At 47.3% G+C, this 17,330-nt stretch overlaps 1 protein-coding gene across 2 annotated transcripts in view; it reads right to left on the bottom strand.

The window, feature by feature from the left end:
- The window catches only part of NTRK3 (neurotrophic receptor tyrosine kinase 3), a 203,648-nt gene that overhangs the window by 14,815 nt on the left and 171,503 nt on the right, over nt 1-17,330 (bottom strand). The window contains exons 15-16 of one of the 2 annotated variants that reach the window (XM_058811211.1): nt 16,281-16,524; nt 5,487-5,561 (exon numbers count right to left, since the gene is read on the bottom strand). In XM_058811211.1, the coding sequence (XP_058667194.1) occupies nt 5,487-5,561; nt 16,281-16,524 (319 nt within the window). The remainder of the gene's footprint in view (nt 1-5,486; nt 5,562-16,280; nt 16,525-17,330) is intronic. The other variant, XM_058811209.1, reaches the window with a different exon arrangement.

Genomic DNA, 17,330 nt, shown 5'->3' with positions numbered 1-17,330 from the left:
CAGCATCCTCCATGGCTCCATGGACACCACCCCATGGCATGGTCAGGGACATGGGCAGGGTCTCAGGCTCAGCAGAGTCCCTCACCACTGGCAAAGCTGTTCCTGGTGACATGTGAAGAGCCTTTTGCCTTTTAGCAGCCTGGCACATGGATCTCCTTCCTTTCTGTTTTGGCTTTCCTGCATTTCCTAGATAAACTACTCTGGGGTTTTATTCCTCCCTTTCTCTGACAGGTACAGGTGGCCTTGCTACCCTCTCATTGCACCTCCCCCGGCTTGAATTTTAAACTATTTAACAGCTTTAAATGCACCTAATGAGGCTTCAGCCTGCACTTTGCTGCCATCCCTCTGCTTCTCTGGCACCAGGAGGAAGAGTGGTGTGGAAGCCTATCACAGATTCCCTGCGTTGGAGGTCTAATTACACACTAACTGGTGACCTCGTAAGTACAGGGTAATCTGCTGTGTAATACCAGGGTAAATGATCCCAGAACTCCTGTCTTTTCCACTGCAGCCTTCTGCAGAGATGGAAATACGGCCAGTTAAATGGTAATTAATCTTTGAACCATCTGACACTCGCCCAAGGCGAGTGAGGAGTAACCAGCAGAAGCCCCACTGGCTCTGTGCAGCGCAAGGGACTCAGGAGCCACTGCTCGGGGAGTGTCCAGGCTCACCTGGCCAAAGCAGGGACCGCCTTGTCACCTGGCCTCTGTGGGAGCCAGCTGCCAGAGGCTGCTGTGGGAACAGGCTGCTTTCCTGGGGCTGCATGAGCTGTGTTTTGGAGAGACACTGAATTATTTGGAGAGACACATCCAGAATCATCTGCAGAAGGAAGGGGGCACCAGGATGCCTAAGGGGAAAAGGAACCTGTGCTGTCAGTGGAAGCAGGATGGAGCCAGAGGTTCTGAGCAGCTCAGCCATGCTGGGATGAGCTGTCTGGGGCACTTCCTTACCCCAGGGAGGTGGGCAGGAGCAGCACCAATGCTTTCCTCTGAAACCATCCCAACCAGCCAGGCCCAGGCATTCACCCTGCAAAACTCCAGGAAAATCAGCCAAGAGATCCATTTTCTCCCTCCCCTCTGTGAGATGCATTTCATTCCCTCCCCTGCTAACAGCCTGCTGCCCTGGGGCTGGGGGCTGCCTGTCTGACCCCTGCTACCTTCACGGCAACAAAATATATTTGCATTCAATTCAGACCCACTGACATCATTCCCTCTGAAGACCTGCAGTTTTTTATGGTAAGCACAGTAATGATTTTCAGATTATAGACTAATAAAATATTTTAATTTGTTCAGCACATTAAGGTGGGCACTATATGATTATTATGACATTTAAATAGTGCTTAAAAAAAAAAGAAAAAGGAAAAAGGAGGGTGAGAGGGTCTGCTTGCATTTCTTTTCCAAGCATGAGCACTGAAATAGAAACTTAAAATCCCACATGTGGGTACTGAGATCAGCTCTGATACCTCCCCTCTGTGCCTGTTTCACTTGAATACCTGCCAAGTTAAATAAGCAAACATGGGATTGCAGTGTCCTAGTTCCAAACCTGGTTTTGGCAAAGGAGCCCTCCTCCTTAGTCACTCTGGCCATTCTGTGCAGCAGTGGCCTGAGCTAAGCACCACCTCCATGTTGCCACCAGGTCACACCTGGGTGGGTCATCACACCTGATGGGTTACACTGAGCTTTTACACTTGAGCCTGTGCTCACCAATTTCTCCATTCATTGTATTATTATCCATTGTGTATTAAGATGAACTAACTGGATAAATCATGGGTTTAGAGCATCCCATCATTTTCATGGCATGCAGTGAGCTGCTGCACCAGGCACCTTCCTCTGCCTGGGCAGCACCTGCATGGTTTGGAGTCAATCAGACTGCACTGGACAAAGCAGGGGCATTTTGGAGGGGGAAAGTTGCTCTTGAACCACCATGGGTTCGTATGGCTGATAACTGTGGAATTCCTTTCCTAATCTGCAAAACAGGACAATGAAACTCCACCCTTGGAAGCGTTCAAGACCAGGCTGGATGAGGCTTTGAGCAACCTGGTTCAGTGGAAGGTGTCCCTGCCCATGGCAGGGGAAGGAGACTGGATGTCTTTAATGTCCCTTTCAATCCAAACAATCCCATGATTCTGTGAACTCACTGCCTCCTCAAAAATGCTGTGCAGGTAATGGCTTGCACAGTGAAGCTATAAATGGCAGGGAAAAGCCTGTCAGCAAAAGGAAAAAAATAGCCAAATGTTTAGCTCAGCATTAGTTATACCTGGCAAGAGAGACAGAGGGTTACACAATGAATATGATGGTGAAGAATAGCAACAAGGTTCCTTTGTGCTGTGAGTACTTTTGCCTTGCTCCTCACCTGGGTCACTCAGGAGATGATGTGAAGTCTGTTCTACAAGGCAGAGGCAAGAGTGAGCTCAGGCCTCCCCCTTATCATTGCCTGACCTTGCACGTTCTCTTCTGCAGCCTCAGCATTTTTTTGTGGTGAGGATTTCTGGGTGGTTATTTTAATAAAAACTGTGTTAAATTTCTTGCTTCCACGCCAGGTACCTGCTGTTTAACAAATGGGCCATGACTAAGCATAGACTGGAAATCAGGGGCAGCTACAATTTAAAGCAATGGGATTCTGAGACTGTCTTCTTCCCCTTAGGGACACAGTTAATAGTGGTGCTTGATTATGAAAAAGATAAATCTGATGTGATTGATGCAACAGGGGATTGGATTTGATGATCCAGGGAACCCTTTCCAGATCTCTTTACTCCTAATGAAGTAAGTTTTTAAAGGAGTTTTTAAGGGTGTGGTGGGGATGCAGTGCTCTGCTGGTGGCAAACAGTGGTGAAGTGTGCAGGTACCTGGTGATGGTTAGTGGGTCCCCATGCCCAGATTTAATCAATTCTCATCCACAAGAGGATGGAGCAGTTATCTTTCCTGGTTCTACTGATCTAGAGCAAACCAAGCAGAGATGGGTGCAGGGATCCTACCTGCTTCCTTTGCACTTTCCAGCCACTGAGAACTCCCAAAATTCATTCTCTGTGAACCAATACCTCAAATGTCTCAGCTCACAGATGGCCTACATATTCCTAAGGTACTTACCTGTTTCCCAATGCTGCAATGACTGTGCCCCTTGCAATCTTATTTTCATGTGAATCTCCTTGGTGAGCACGAACAGGGATCGCTCTTTAACAATGGCAAAACGAAACACAGGAGAACTAATGGAATTTCCTATGGTGGCAGGAAAGGGACCTGCAGCACAGTGCAGGTCTGGGGTTTCACTGTTGGGCTTTTCTCCCTGCACCTGGCTCTGCCCTCCCTTTCCAAACAGGCAGAGCAGAGCACAAAGCAGTTTTCAGCCCAAGCATTCACTGATCTAAGATCCACGTCCTTTATCAAGCCCTGGGGGCTGAGCTTGGGGCTTTTGAAGGTACAGGGCAAGATTTTTTCAGAAGTGATGCCCAGGGAAAGTGATAATGCTCTTTTTTTTTTTTCCCCTAGCAGTTTTAATTCTTTAATTCCCACTTGCTAATAAGATAAAATGCTGTGATTTCTGCAGGATCAAATGGTGCAGGATAAGCTAAAGGAGTTAATTAATTAACAGGCTTTTGGAGCTGGGAAAAAATAATAAAAAAAGCAAGAAGGTTGGTAGATAATAGCTATGAATACTGCCCCAGCATCTCCTGCCATGACACTGTAGCCAAGGGGAGGCTGTCATGTTAGTGCTGGGCATGGCATTCTGATAGTCAATAAAAATGATAAATGAGAGGGTAAGGCTTTTTCTCTCCAAGATGTGGTTATTCACAGATGTGCTACATTTCTCCAGGGCCTGATCCTGCAAGTAATACCAGGTGTAGCAATTCTGTGCTCCTCTGGCTTCCCCAGGGATTGCTTGGAGCAGTGAGTGCTAGGCCCAGTGGCAAGTGGTTGCAAGATCAGATTCATAGTGTGCCAAGCATTTTGAATGAAAAGAGCTATAAAGAAGTCACATATTATTATGTCACATTGCAAAGGTCAACCCCAGTATCTGTTCTGTCATAAGGACATGATTCAAAGGCAACAAAATAGTGTCAGGGCACAGGGGAAAATAATTTTTTTAAAACTGCCTTCAGGGCCAAGGATACAAAATTACATCAGTGCTTGGAACTAAATTCCCATCCACACCCCACAATTCAATTTTGGCTCAGAAAGGCATAAGCATAACAAAATCACCTTTCAGTGGCAAATCTTCTTATCTGCTGACATATCCTCTGCAAAATCAGCAATATCTAAACCCACACTCCCATTTGGTTCTGGCAACAGTCAGGAAGTGCCAGAGCCTTGCTGTGTCACAGACCCCAGGAAGGATTTGCAGGATCCATTCAGCTATTGTAGGTGTTCTCTGGGGCAGAAGGAGGGGTCCTGGCACTCATCCTGCATCACCTGGCCAGGAGCAAACAGCTCCCCTCACAGTGCCACAGGATGTTGAGGTGATTTATCCCACACATGCCTACTTTGCAGATATTTATGCTCATCTCTGGGACTGCTGGCACAGGGAAGTTATTGGGAAATAAAGAGTGGAAGCCATCACTCTCCTGCCTTAAACTATGAGGGGTCATAACTGCTCTGTTCAGTGTCTTAGGGTGGATTAGCTCCACCCACTTCCAAAACAGGCTCAAGCAAAGACTCCCTAACTTTCTGGATCAACAGAGCATTTCCCTGTGTGCCAGCAGGAAAATCCCACAGGACAACCAAGTTGGATGTTTGGTCCTTTCTCAGGCTCCTGCAGCTCCCTGGAGGGGACACTGAGCTGAGGATGCTGCAGAGAGCACCACGGGATGCTGCCTTTGCCCTGTGGGAGGAGGGCAGGGTGAACAGAGGTGTCACCAGCCCTCAGCAGGTTCACACAGCTCACGTGGCTCCCATCAGCCACACCCTTGGCAGAACCAAGCTCCTTTTCTCTGTCAGAGCTTCAAACTCACAGCAACCCCTCTGGCCAAGGGATGGGAGCAGCAGTGTGGGGTGCATCCACTCAATCCCAGCTGCAGACACCCAGAGTGTGCTCAGACCAGCACATAAAAGCTGCCAGGGCTGGTATGTGACAATACAACCACCCAGTTTGACTGTCCAGGCAGCTGTTGAGAGGACAGCACAGGTCAGGGACAGTCCCAACGAGCAGTGCAAATGCCACCCTGCTTGGAGACATGGGGTAGTTTAGCTGCACAGAGACAAACCAGGCTGTACTTGCTGCCACCAGAGCCCAGCCCACACTGTCCACTAGTGCAGACACAGCCTGGACACCCTCAGAGGAAGGTGGCACTGAGGGCTTCTGCACTGTTACCTCACCATCCAGAGGAGCCCCAGAGAGCGGCTACAGCAGACACGTGTGCACCTCCCATCACAGACCAGAGCCCCTTCACTGCCAAACGCACCAAACCCGAGCTGTTCCCAAAACCACTCAGCCCCAGGAGTCATTCCATGCCCCAGCAGCAGCAGTCCCCCATTGCAGGGTTTGGGATCACTCACTGTTGCAGCTGCCGACGGTGCCAGTCTCTGTCGCTGCCACGCTGCGCTGAGCTGGCCCTTCAGACGCGGCCCTTCCTGACAGTGAATGGGTGAGAACAAGGGAAGGAGACAAACAAAAGAGAAGGGAAGGGTGAGAGAGGGAGGGAGGGATGCGGGGGGATGAAGCAAGGGGACAAGAAGGGAAAGGGTGTGTCTTTAACTGAACCAAAAGTCGTTTGCTGGCTGCAACATCCCAACGCTGCTCAGCCTTTGCTGTGAGGGCATCATGCAGGTGAGACCTTCTGGCCCCTGTGGCCACCACCTCACACCCCACACCTGCACCAGGGCACAGACAGGGTGAGCTGGGCAGGAGTCAAGGGGCACTCAGCCTCCTGAAACTTCTCCTTGGACTGTGAGGCCACACTGAATGGTCACACAGAATGTCATCCCTTGACGGACCCAAAATTCTTCTCAAGACGAGAAATTCTAGGATGCTTGAGCACTTGCTCTGTGTCTGGTACTTCAGCATCCTGCTTCTTGCCCATTGCCAGCCCTTCTGAGCATGGTGCAGGGACTCATCTGCCTCTGCCAGCAGAATAAGGCCCAGGTCTGATATCTTCACTGAATAAGCTCAGACCAACCAGAGTTAAAGGTGTCGTTGGCCAAATGTCCCACTGAAGCACCTCACACATCACCCTACACTGGCCCAAATATCTTTGTCCCATCAGTACCGTCACAGGCTGGGGAAGAAAATAGCTGATCCCACAGCTCCAAATCACCCACAAACCTGCCAGGAATCAGAAATCTGAAGTTTAGAAAGGGGCAGGGGAAGCAAAATTCTGGGGCAGGAAATACAGCACTACATTTTCCTCTGCAGCAAAGTAGGAAAGATTTGGAGAATAGGAGAGAGAAAAAGGGGTAGGGATCTCAGTGAGCACATTAGGAGTGAATGAGAAGCATAAAGTCTGCTGACTTTCCAGTGAAGTGTTTGTGTTCCCACGAGGACAAAATTCCAAGATGGAAAGGCAGTTGGTGAGCACAGCGGTTTGGGGGTACACTCCTGGCTGTGCTGCTGAGGAACTCAGGCTGAGAACTGCCTGGAGAATGCCCCAAATACGGCCTCAGGGTGTGTCCAGCTGGTCATTGCCCTGGGCACCTGCCCACCCTGCATCATCAGTGGAGACTGAGCTGCCGAATGTAGCTGACAGCTCATTCTGCTTGGGGAATTGCCCATTGGATGACTGACTCACCTCCCTTCCCAAAAAGTTGAGGTAGGAATTGTGGGGAGGAAAAGCTTAGAAAATTGTTTCATGATGGTTGTTTAAATTGCCTCTGCGTTACAGTTGGGGGAAAACAAAAGAGAAGTCTGTGCATGAAACTGCATCCTAAAGCCAGCTGTGGCAGAGGCACGGATGTTGGAAAGAAGTAGAGCAAATGAAGTCATCCAGCAGTGGGAGAAAAACATCAATATAATATAGTGCAGAACAAAGCAAATTCTACCTCAAACACAGAGCTGAAAGGGAAACATCTCCTCTGTCAGATCTATTACCATGCATTTATTCCAATAACAAATAACTAACCGGGAGAGTAACCCAAACCTGATTTATTTCTCCATCTAAGTAAATATGTAGAGGCAGCTGAATTTGAGAGTAAAAACCACTGATCTCATATGTTTTTTCATATATGTTGGAAAAAATAGGAGTGAAGTTTCTGCCTTGCTGCCAGGGGATGCTGGCAAAGCATTTGAGCTATAGATATTGTATCTTGTCACTAATGACTGCAGGGAACTAAAAGGGATTTGGATTTTTTAATGCTTCACATTAATTGATAATTTGGTCTCAGAATCCACAGTGGAACAGAGGATTTGCTATATTGGATCTGTCTAGTGGCCCATAAAATCTGGCGTCTTGCCTCAGTGATGCTCAGAAAAATTATCATCCAGCTCCTTTGCTTAGAAGGTTTTTGGCCATTCCTGTAAGGACCATACAGCAGAAAGGGGCAGAAGGTCCCTCTGCAGCAAACATTTCCAAAAACTCTGATATGTGAGTTTGGCAGGGTTCTCTATACATATTTGTTTGGTTTTTTGTTTTGTTTCGTTGGGTTTTTATAAAGCAAGAAAGAAACTCTTTAACTACAACCATTCTCAACAGATACACTGCTGCTTTAACTCTTGGTCTCCACAGCCCAAAAAGAGAGGAGGTGAACTCCAGGTGTTTTCAGAAGGCAAACAGGAGCAAGGCTGAGAGGCCAGAGTGGGGAGATGCCTTGTGCTGAGCAGAACACTATTGATTAGGCAGTATAAAGATTTCCCTCACTAATGCCTTTAGCAATCTTATCATGTGTCGCCCACATAATTGGATGGGGAAGGGAGAGGTGGAATCACTTAAGCGTTCAAAGCTCAACACGCGCTGAGAAAAGATTCCCATTCCGTGTGTGTGTGCAATTTTGTGCATCGTTGCCCCTTGATTGTACATTGAACACGGTCTCTTTGACAGCAGGGCCCTAAACAGCCCTGGGTATTAAAGCTGCTTTCAAATAGGGCCTTTCTCCATCCAGACAGGGGGGAGAAGGAGCTGGGAGAGGCAGGAGTATGAAACTGGGGGGATCAGGAGGGGAAAGCCTGGAGAAACTCTGACTATGCAGGAATCAGCAGGAAAAAAAGAAAAGCAGTGGTTTCCTTCCATACAAGCATCTTAATTAGGGATGGTAATGAAGATACTTGCATTTTAATTTTTTTAGGGGTGTCTTCAGTTTGTCATGAAGCAAAGCGTAATTTATCCACGATCTCACTAAACTTCTCTGCCTCCAGTTTATTTGCTGATCACACCGAGGCTGAGGGTGCTCCCCACCTTTTCCTAATCAGTGTGTCACCACACAAAAGATCTCTTGGCTGCCCCCATGGTAAAGGAGAGCTGAGATCATGGTCTCCTTGAGAGGTGGGAAGGCAGGAGGAGGCCAGTGGCCAGCTGGACTGCAGTGAGGAAATGGGTTTAACAACCTAGACAAGATGAGAGGGGAGGGTTTTACATTTGCACATTCCAATCTCGATGGACTGTAAGTGGCAGTGCTCCTCCCAAAGCATGAACAGTTCATGACCCACACTCTTTCTGGCCCATCTGTGCTGGAATCAGGGAGCTGGATTACTATGCTGGCATAAGGTTCTTGACCTTCTTCTGCTCTAGATGCAGATTAAATCAGTTTAAATTTAAATACGGTTTAAATTTTTACCCCTCTTGATAAAACCCAGAACCATCAGCATCTCTGACCTACTGTGTACAAAATCCTTCCTTGTTTCTGGTGACACCCCAGTGAAACTCATTGTGGATGGATCTCCACCAAGGGAGAGTCTATCTTGCTTAAAAGGAGGCATTGAGCTCTTTTCCCTGTCTGTCACAGCTTTCAGGCTAATGGGATGCTCCAAATGGGGACAGGAGAAGGAAGCGAGCACACTGCATGCAGGCAGCCTCTAGCAGGTGTTGGGAACCACACTTGGACAAAACAAATTAAAACAGGGGAAAGAAAAACAGTTTCGCAGTCAGGGGGAAGGGAAAAACTAAAGGATGGATGGGGATCACAGGTAGCCTCTCTTGTCTCTCTAGATCTGTTGGCTGCAGTCAGGGAACACTGAAAATAGAAAAGGGTCCTGCCCTCCATAGTAAAGTTTTATGCAAAGGGAATTGCTTTGAAGAAAAGGGTTCCTGAACTTCGCCGCAGGAAATTTGCTATTTCAGGTTTTTACAGCAGAGGTGAGAGGCTTGGATAGTTTGGCTGCATTGAGAAACAGCCCCAGCTTTCTGAACAGAACTGACTCTAACCTATGGGGATGGTATCACTACCCCAGGGATGGTTCCAGCACTTGACTGGTTACTCCCAGGACTCTCCCCAGATCTCAGGAAAGCAGAGATCAGCCTGGACAGCTTTTAAGAGCAGCCAAAGTCCAGTCAGCATGGACATGGAATGGAGGAATCATCCCTGTTGACTCCAAACTTGTCCTAGACATCCTCAGGTGTTTCAGCTCGGGAAATACTGAACAACAAACAATTCCTCCCTGTTTGGCTACATCTTTGACCTCTGCAAATGGAAGGTTAAAAACCATCAGGAAGCTAAAATGAAAGGCTTTGAACTCCCAGCCCTCTGGATCTCAGCCTGATGTTCGGGAGAAATCAAAAGCCTCAATTCAAAATGCCTGGGAAATGGGGCTGAGTTTTGATTGAAAGATCCTAAGTTTGATAAGCTCTCAGTAGGTATGTGAGGGTTTGGGGACAACACAGGGATTTAGCTGGAGGTCAGTGTTTAGGTGAATATTGAGACTGTATTAAACAAAAATTCTGAGCCAAATGACTTGCAATGACAGCAGCAACATACCCCAAGCAGGAGAAGAGGTGAGCGTGGAGGTCAAGTACCAGAACAGGGAGTTTTTATCTCCCAAAAACAAACCACTCTTTTGTGCCTGTGCTTCAAAGAAGATGTCACCAGATTGTGAGAGCTCTTCACCTGCCACATCCCTCTCATTACTGGAATGAAATAAATGGCAACAGCATGAAAACAGCAACTCAAGCAGGAGAACAACAGGTAGACATTGAGAAGAAGGGGAGGGAGAAAACAGGGTGCGGATGCAGGTCTTGACAGGGTGGAGAATTAGGGCAATTACCGTTTCTGAGGAAATGCCAGGAATACAGCACAACCTAATTTCCCCAATTAATTCTTCTGCACTTGAGCTGCTTTGTGTGAAGGGCTCTTAAAGTTCCAAACAGGAGAAAAAAAAAAAAGAGACTCAACATTTGTTTTTCCCTCAGTGTAGAAATGGGGAAGTGTCGAGGGAAAATGTCTGGCTAAAACACAAGATGATGCTGTTACATCTTCCTTTCAGGAGATAAGGAGCTGTGCCACAAACTCAATTTGCAGAGGTTTTTATAGGAGCCACAGAGATATCAAAGACCAGCACGTTCAATACCACACTGACTTTTCCTGCACGCAGAGCACACCAGGACAGGCACAGAGACACTTCACCCACACACCCACATTGAGCCATTCCCTCACCTCCCCTTGCCAGCCCTACTGCAGCTTAGCAGGAATCTGCTTTCTCTGCCCCCAAAACCCAGTCAGGACAGTGAGGCACCATGGCATGAGCCACCCACACCTAAAGAGGCATACAGATGTCATCTAGGAGGAGTGATGGCAATAAGAACAAGGAAAGAAATAAATCAGGGTTTGGGGTGATGGGATACATGGGATAAACAGATGTTGAGAAGGGCATAAATACTTTCAAACACAGGCTCTTGCAAATAGGAAGACTGTAGCTCTGCTTGACTGGCACATCTGTATCAGTCACATCTCCAGGTCATTATGAGGCTTTTTTGCCCCTACTCTTATAGGTCTGACAAAGCAAGATATATTTCCATGATCCCAGCTAAGAAGGAGAAAATTAAAACACTTTTCACTTCTAAGTCCTCTTCCTAATAGAACATACATTTGTAGATGTGAAACTTTCCCAAAACCTGAGCAAAAAGGATGTACAGAGAGCAGCATATCACGTTTTCCTCCTCAGAGAAGGGCCAGAAGAGGAAAAGGTGGTGCACAGATGCACCTGCACAGCACTGAGGTGCTGGGAATGGTGCTGATGAGGCTGAACGTGACACACATTGTACCTTCTACAACAGATCCCCCCAACACCCAGTGTGGCCAAGGACTGAGCTTGCTTCCCCCCATCAGCACTGAGGACACTGCCTGAGTGCACAGCCTGGCAATTTCTCTGTCCAGAGCTGACTTACAGCCACTGTACACCGGCTCTACCATAAAACCTGAGAGTGGCAGCTTATTTTCCCTCCCAAATTGAGGCAGTACCACATTCCAGCCAGAAATTCAGAGGGAGTTTTCCTCCCCTGTGCCTGTTGGCCTTTCCCTTAGCAGGTGATGGTTCAGAGCCCCAGCACACTCATCACAGGGCTCCATCCTGGTGCTGACAGGGCTGGGCAGCAGTTCCCCTGTGCTGGGATCCACAGCGCATGAGCTGCACAGCAAAACCACAAAGAACGCACCAGGGGGCTGACAGGATCCTGAGGGATCCACAGGAGCTCTAAGGGGCTCTGCACAAAAAGGCAGATTGGGGAAAGTACAGCTGACCCTCTGCAGAGAGCTCAGAGCTGCTGGGAACAGAGCACTAGTGATGGTGGGATTATTTTGGAGCCCTCTATGGAGAAGACTGTGGGTCAGACTAAATCCAGTTTCAACACAAGGCTTGTCTGTTAGTCTTACCCACCATGCTGGATGAGCCTCCAGCTGCTAAACCTCAGTGACTTATTGCACACCTGGAAACCTCACTGGAAAAATAACTGGCTGTGTCCATGAGAAAGAAGCCAATCTTGAGTGGCAGAGGAAAAGAGATGGTCAACATGGGAGATGGTCACCAGAAAAGCAACCTTAAATGGGTATTGAAAATTATCAAGAATACGGGGGTTTTGCTGGCTGTTTTAAAGAAAGAGAAGAAATAAATTGTTTGCACAGTAAACCTTCATGCTTCAGAGGAGGCGGGATCTCAGACTTTTTAAGGAACGCTGACCTAAGGCCAAAGTCATAGCAGAAATTCTGATGGTATAAGGGTGTGAGAGCCAAGGTTCTCTTCAAGGGAAGAGATATTAATCTTTTATTAAACCAACTGATACAACAGAAAATAACAATAAAAAATAAGTACTCAGAGAGGGTTTGTGCACCTAAAATCCATTCTTTCTCCCCTATCAACAAAATCATAAGTTCCATTAAAAGATATTGCTTCTTCCTGCAAACCTTTTTTCTCCCAAATCCAAACAATGCTCCAGGGTGGTGAGGACACAGAAACAGGGAGCATTTTTGTCATTATGATTATCTCTGCATTTGTAGAAATAAATAAATAAATAAAATAAAAATAAAAATAATAAAAATAAAATTAAAATTAAAAATAAAACCCAATAATAATAATAATAATAATAATAATAATAATAATAATAATAATACAGAGCCCCCTTTTCAAGTCCTGCATATGTCTTTTTCTTTACAAGCAGGTGTGCTCTGCATGGAGATTGATCTCTGCGAAAGGATGGAGCTAAATCCCTTAGAAGGGTCAAGCCCAGCCCAGGATTTGGAGCAGGATGCCAGAAGAGTAGGACAGAGGAAATATGGACAGAGGAATGTCTTCATGAGGTTTAATGTCTACATAAATCCTTCCTCTCTTTGGCATGTGACTTCACTGCTGATGTCCCACTCATGTCAGGACATCCCCTTGGGAGTTATTAAGGAGTCTTGACTACAATTTAAGGCTGTGTTCTCATCTGAAGATGAAGAAATACTGCCCTGTCCCTGGACAGCTGCCACATGATTTTTGTTTTGGAACTGAATGACACATTTTGGGGGGAAAAATGGAAAAATATTTTGGTATTAGTGGAGCTTGGGCGAGTCCAGAGCCACAGAAGGGCTCTTGGAGTACCCAAACCCCAGAGTGCAGGGTGAAAGAGCAGCTTGGGGCTCTGATCTCAGCCCTGGTGATGTCCCCAGCTCTGACACTCCCCCAGAGCCACCAAAACATCCTCCAGGACAGCTCTGGGCAGGGCCCCTGTGCCCCACTTGCTGCAGTCTCTGTGCCACCCTCAGCTTGGCTGAGGCACCGTGTCCCTGACCTGCAGCGTCCCACCACCTGCTGTCACAGCCCTGAGTCATACCTCAAAAAAAAAAAAAAATTGCCTACCCACGCGGTTTTTTTAGAGAAAACAACAAGGAAAATGAAATCCGCCCAAACCTTTCCTCTCCAGCGTGGATATATTCCATCCCGCCTTCCCACAGAGACCCACACCAAGGATTGCACAGCACGTTACACAACACAGCACAGAAATGCTCCTCCAGCAGCCCCTCCTTCCCTCTGCTCACAGGAGCTGGGCCACTTCTCCCTGGCTCCCCAGTTCCTCCACTTTCCTCCTCTCTCCACTCAGATGCTGCTCCACCTCCTCCCTCCACTTCCACCTCCACAATCACTTTCTGTCCATCCTCTCTTCTCAAAAGGAGGTTAAAAGGCAGCAGCTGATGAGATCCCTCTGTGATGGAGGAGGAAGAGGATGCATCAGCCTTCAGGATTGTTCCCCTTTGCAGAGAGGGGGAACAAGCCTCTCTGCTGTTTTTGTTACACAAATGTTTGTTTTCTGTACCCAAATGCATAACAGAAAATTAATCAGTTCACCTTTGTTAAAGCAATTTCGCATCCCACAAACGCAGGAGCCAGATGGTGTACTTTCTTTGTCTTAAAAGATTAAAAAATGGGGAAGAAAGGAAATGGCTAGGAACTAATCCTCAGCCTGGAACACGGTAATACAGCCACACATCCAGTTATCCAGGCTTGCAGGGCCTGAGCAGGAGCAAACACAGCGACCCAGAAGGCTGAAGAGAGTGCTTGCAGAGTGCTTCTCATTTTGTGTCAGTTTGAGTGGGGGATTTCTCCCTGTGTTTCCAGAATATGACAAATTCCAGCCTCTCCCAGGGCTGTAGCTTGGACACACCAAGCAGGATTTTCTGGAACCAACTGAAGCAGAGCTTTGCTCCAGGTCCCACAGGTGGCAATGGCAGCTGTATAAAGGGGAAAGCTGCCATGCACAAACACTGGGAAACAGACTTGGAAACGTCACCAGGCAGATCATGGATGTGACCAGGGACAGCACTGAAGACTTTGAAAGTTCAATTCTCCAGCCAAATCTCCAGCTTTCAGAGCTGAGAGCAAGGAGCAGTTTGACTCTCCCACTTGAGCTTGTTTGCTCATATTCTGGGAGGAATGTGGTTGGATTGTGCCTGGAGGGGGATGAAGGACCCCTGGCCCCTGGAATTCTGCTCTTTGCTGGCCTGGGGAGGCTTCCCAGCTCTGTCACCAATTCCTGCTTTGGCCTTGGGCAGGCGATGTAAATCCTCCGCTCCTCATGCCACCAGTGTAAATATGGGCAATCAGAACCTTATTTTGCTAGAAACCTTCTTTAACAGAGATAACAGAGAATTAACTTCATGATCAAAAGTTTTAAATATACTGAAAGTAAGCGACAACAAAGAAAGGAAAATCAACTAAGAACAAAAGTCTGTGATGGTCTGAAACTCAGTTCTTGCTCTGGTAGGTAGGTGATAACTGTTTACTACTTTAGTCATATTTGGCAATTTGTGTATGCAGAGAAAAGTTCAATAAAGAGCCTTAGCACACTGCATGAGACAGCACAGAGCAGTCCTCAGCAAAGCACTTTGCACAGACAGGATGAGGGCTACAGGACACCACCACAGAGAAGACAAAAAAATCCCACAACAATAGACTGGCCTGTGGAGATCATCTCAGCCCTCCCAGCTGTGGCAGCAGCCAGCAATTTCTGCCCTTGCACAGAGGGCTCTCGGTGCTGCAGGAGCACGAGCTCGGCTGGGATTGTGTCCCGCAGTGTGACACTGCCTGTGGCTGGGGCAGGATTAGCAGGGCTGAAGGGAAGAAGGCAGGCAAGAACTTGGGTAATCACATGTGCTGCTTCTCATCCTGCCCTGGGCTCTTCTCTTTTCTGCTCGTTCCTTCCTGAAGTTTCAGCAGTTATGGGACCACATCACCTCTCTTTCCTCATCACTGCCCAGTAACTGCACTGAGACCTTTTCCCAGCATGAGCTTTTCTGCTGCACAGTGAGGATTGGTTCCCTCACTGGTGATTAAACCCAGTGGCAATCCAGTGTTCTGGCCTGGGAGGAGTGATACATCTCAGCACAAATCTGATCACATTTCCCCTCCTCCCCAGCACAGTAACTGCACTTGGCAGCCATCACATAATGAAAAATTCCTGAATTTGATCAAGACAATAGGCCACCCCTTTCTGGGTAGCTTGGGGAAATCATCCTCCATGCCAAACATAATGTAAGCTGAAATAAATCAGCCCTGTGCAAGCATCAGGCCAGAAACCATGGCTCCCTATCTTGAGAATCCCTTCCCTGCTGGTGGATGGTCCAGAGACAAACTCCTACTGCAGTGTGCCCCAAACAGTTCTCACATCACATTTCTCCTGCAGCTGGGAAGGGAAAAATGCTGTTCCCCCAGGGATGCTGCCACCAGGCAGGCAGGACAGTGCAGACAGGTACAGAGGGAGTGTGCAAGACAAGGGAACAGTGTGAGCACAAATCACAGGAGAAAAGGCTGGGAAGGCACTCCTGGCTCATTGAGTCTCTCCCCAGAGATGAGTACAGAATCAGCCTCTACACTAAACCCTGGCATTTTTGTCTAGTTTCTTCCTCAACCTCTTTAATGACAGGCTTTCAGCAACCTACCCCTGGCAAATTATTCCATTGTTTAAATTATGACCTTGCTGGGAAAAAAAATGTTCTGAGGTCAAACCTAAATTGACTATTATTTCCTCTTCCATATTTTATGCACTTATCAGTCAGTCTTTCAGTTGCCTTCTCTCTGGGTCCCTGTATTAAGTTTCTTTAATCTAACACCAGAGGTCACAGCCTGTAGTATTTATCATCTCTCTGGATTACCTTTAATTTGTCAACGTCTTCAAAAAACAAGGAATAAAAATAGGCAGTAAGGATGGAATGATTTCAGAGCCATCCAAAAGCATGTGACTGTGTGCTGGGGTATCACAGCATGGGTGTCTGAACTACAAGCATGGCCAGGAGTGAGCAGGATTGAGGACAGTGGTTTAGGGATGCCTGATCAACTTCTGTGCACGTTTCAATGAGATAATAACCAAGCAAGTGAGCCCAAGGGCTCCAAAAACTGATTTACTGTAACTTTTCCCATCTCCCTTTGCTCTGAGCATCAGAGTGCCACTGCAGCTATCTTACCCTGTAGTAATCAGTGCTGTAGACATCTCTTGACATCCCAAAGTCTCCAATCTTCACCAGCAGGTTGGCTCCAACCAAGCAGTTCCTGGTGGCCAGGTCTCTGTGCACAAAGTGCTGGGAGGCAAGGTACACCATTCCAGAGGCAATCTGGCTGGCAATGTGGAGCATCTGGGATAGCCCTAGCTCCCCTTTGGCTTGTCGAGGCTGCCCATCCACCAGGATCATTGCATCTGGGCCGTGTGCCCTAGAGGGAGGAAAGAGCAAAAAGCACAGAGTTGGGTCTCAGGAGTGACAGGAATCCCACACAGTCATTGCTCTTGCTGTTGGGGACCAGCCCCAGCTCTGTGCTGTGAGGACAGACACAGCTCCAGTGGAAAGGAACAGAGAGGATTATATTAAAACTATACTAAAAGAATAGAAGAAAGGATTTCATCAGAAGGCTGGCTAAGAATAGAATAGGAAGGAATGATAACAAATGCTCTCGGACAGAGAGTCCGAGCCAGCTGACTGTGATTGGCCATTAATTAGAAACAACCTACATGGGCCAATCACAGATGCACCTGTTGCATTCCACAGCAGCAGATAATCAATGTTTACATTTTGTTCCTGAGGCCTCTCAGATTCTCAGGAAGAGAAATCCTAAGGAAATTATTTTTCCTAAGAGATGTCTGTGACATATCACCCTTTTTTATTTTAGTTAAATTAAAAAGAAAAGTGTTTGTAATTTTTTCTTCTGGGCTCGTGCAGAGGAAAGAACAAACACTTGACAGGTTATCTCTTGCCAATCAAAACCTCAATCAAGTGCTGATGTGGAATGATCAGGGAAATAATTCACCTGTAGAACATAACCAGGAGGTTGAGGCTTTGGGGGAAAAAAGTCACCATTCTGGCTTCCCCTTCTGAAATCCCTTTTCTGTCCCACAGCAGTCCAACTGTGGTGCTGCTTCACAGGAAGGGGAATACCAGAATTCTGCAGGTTTTCTAACAAAGCCTGTTTGTTTGAGCTAACAGCAAATGGCAACAACTTATTGCAGGCTGCATAATGGCAAC

This window comes from Ammospiza caudacuta, chromosome 10 (assembly GCF_027887145.1).
Source record: "Ammospiza caudacuta isolate bAmmCau1 chromosome 10, bAmmCau1.pri, whole genome shotgun sequence".
Classification (NCBI taxonomy): domain Eukaryota; kingdom Metazoa; phylum Chordata; class Aves; order Passeriformes; family Passerellidae; genus Ammospiza; species Ammospiza caudacuta.
The sequence above is the reverse complement of the archived record's forward strand: the minus strand, read 5'-3'. Positions and strand labels throughout refer to the sequence as shown.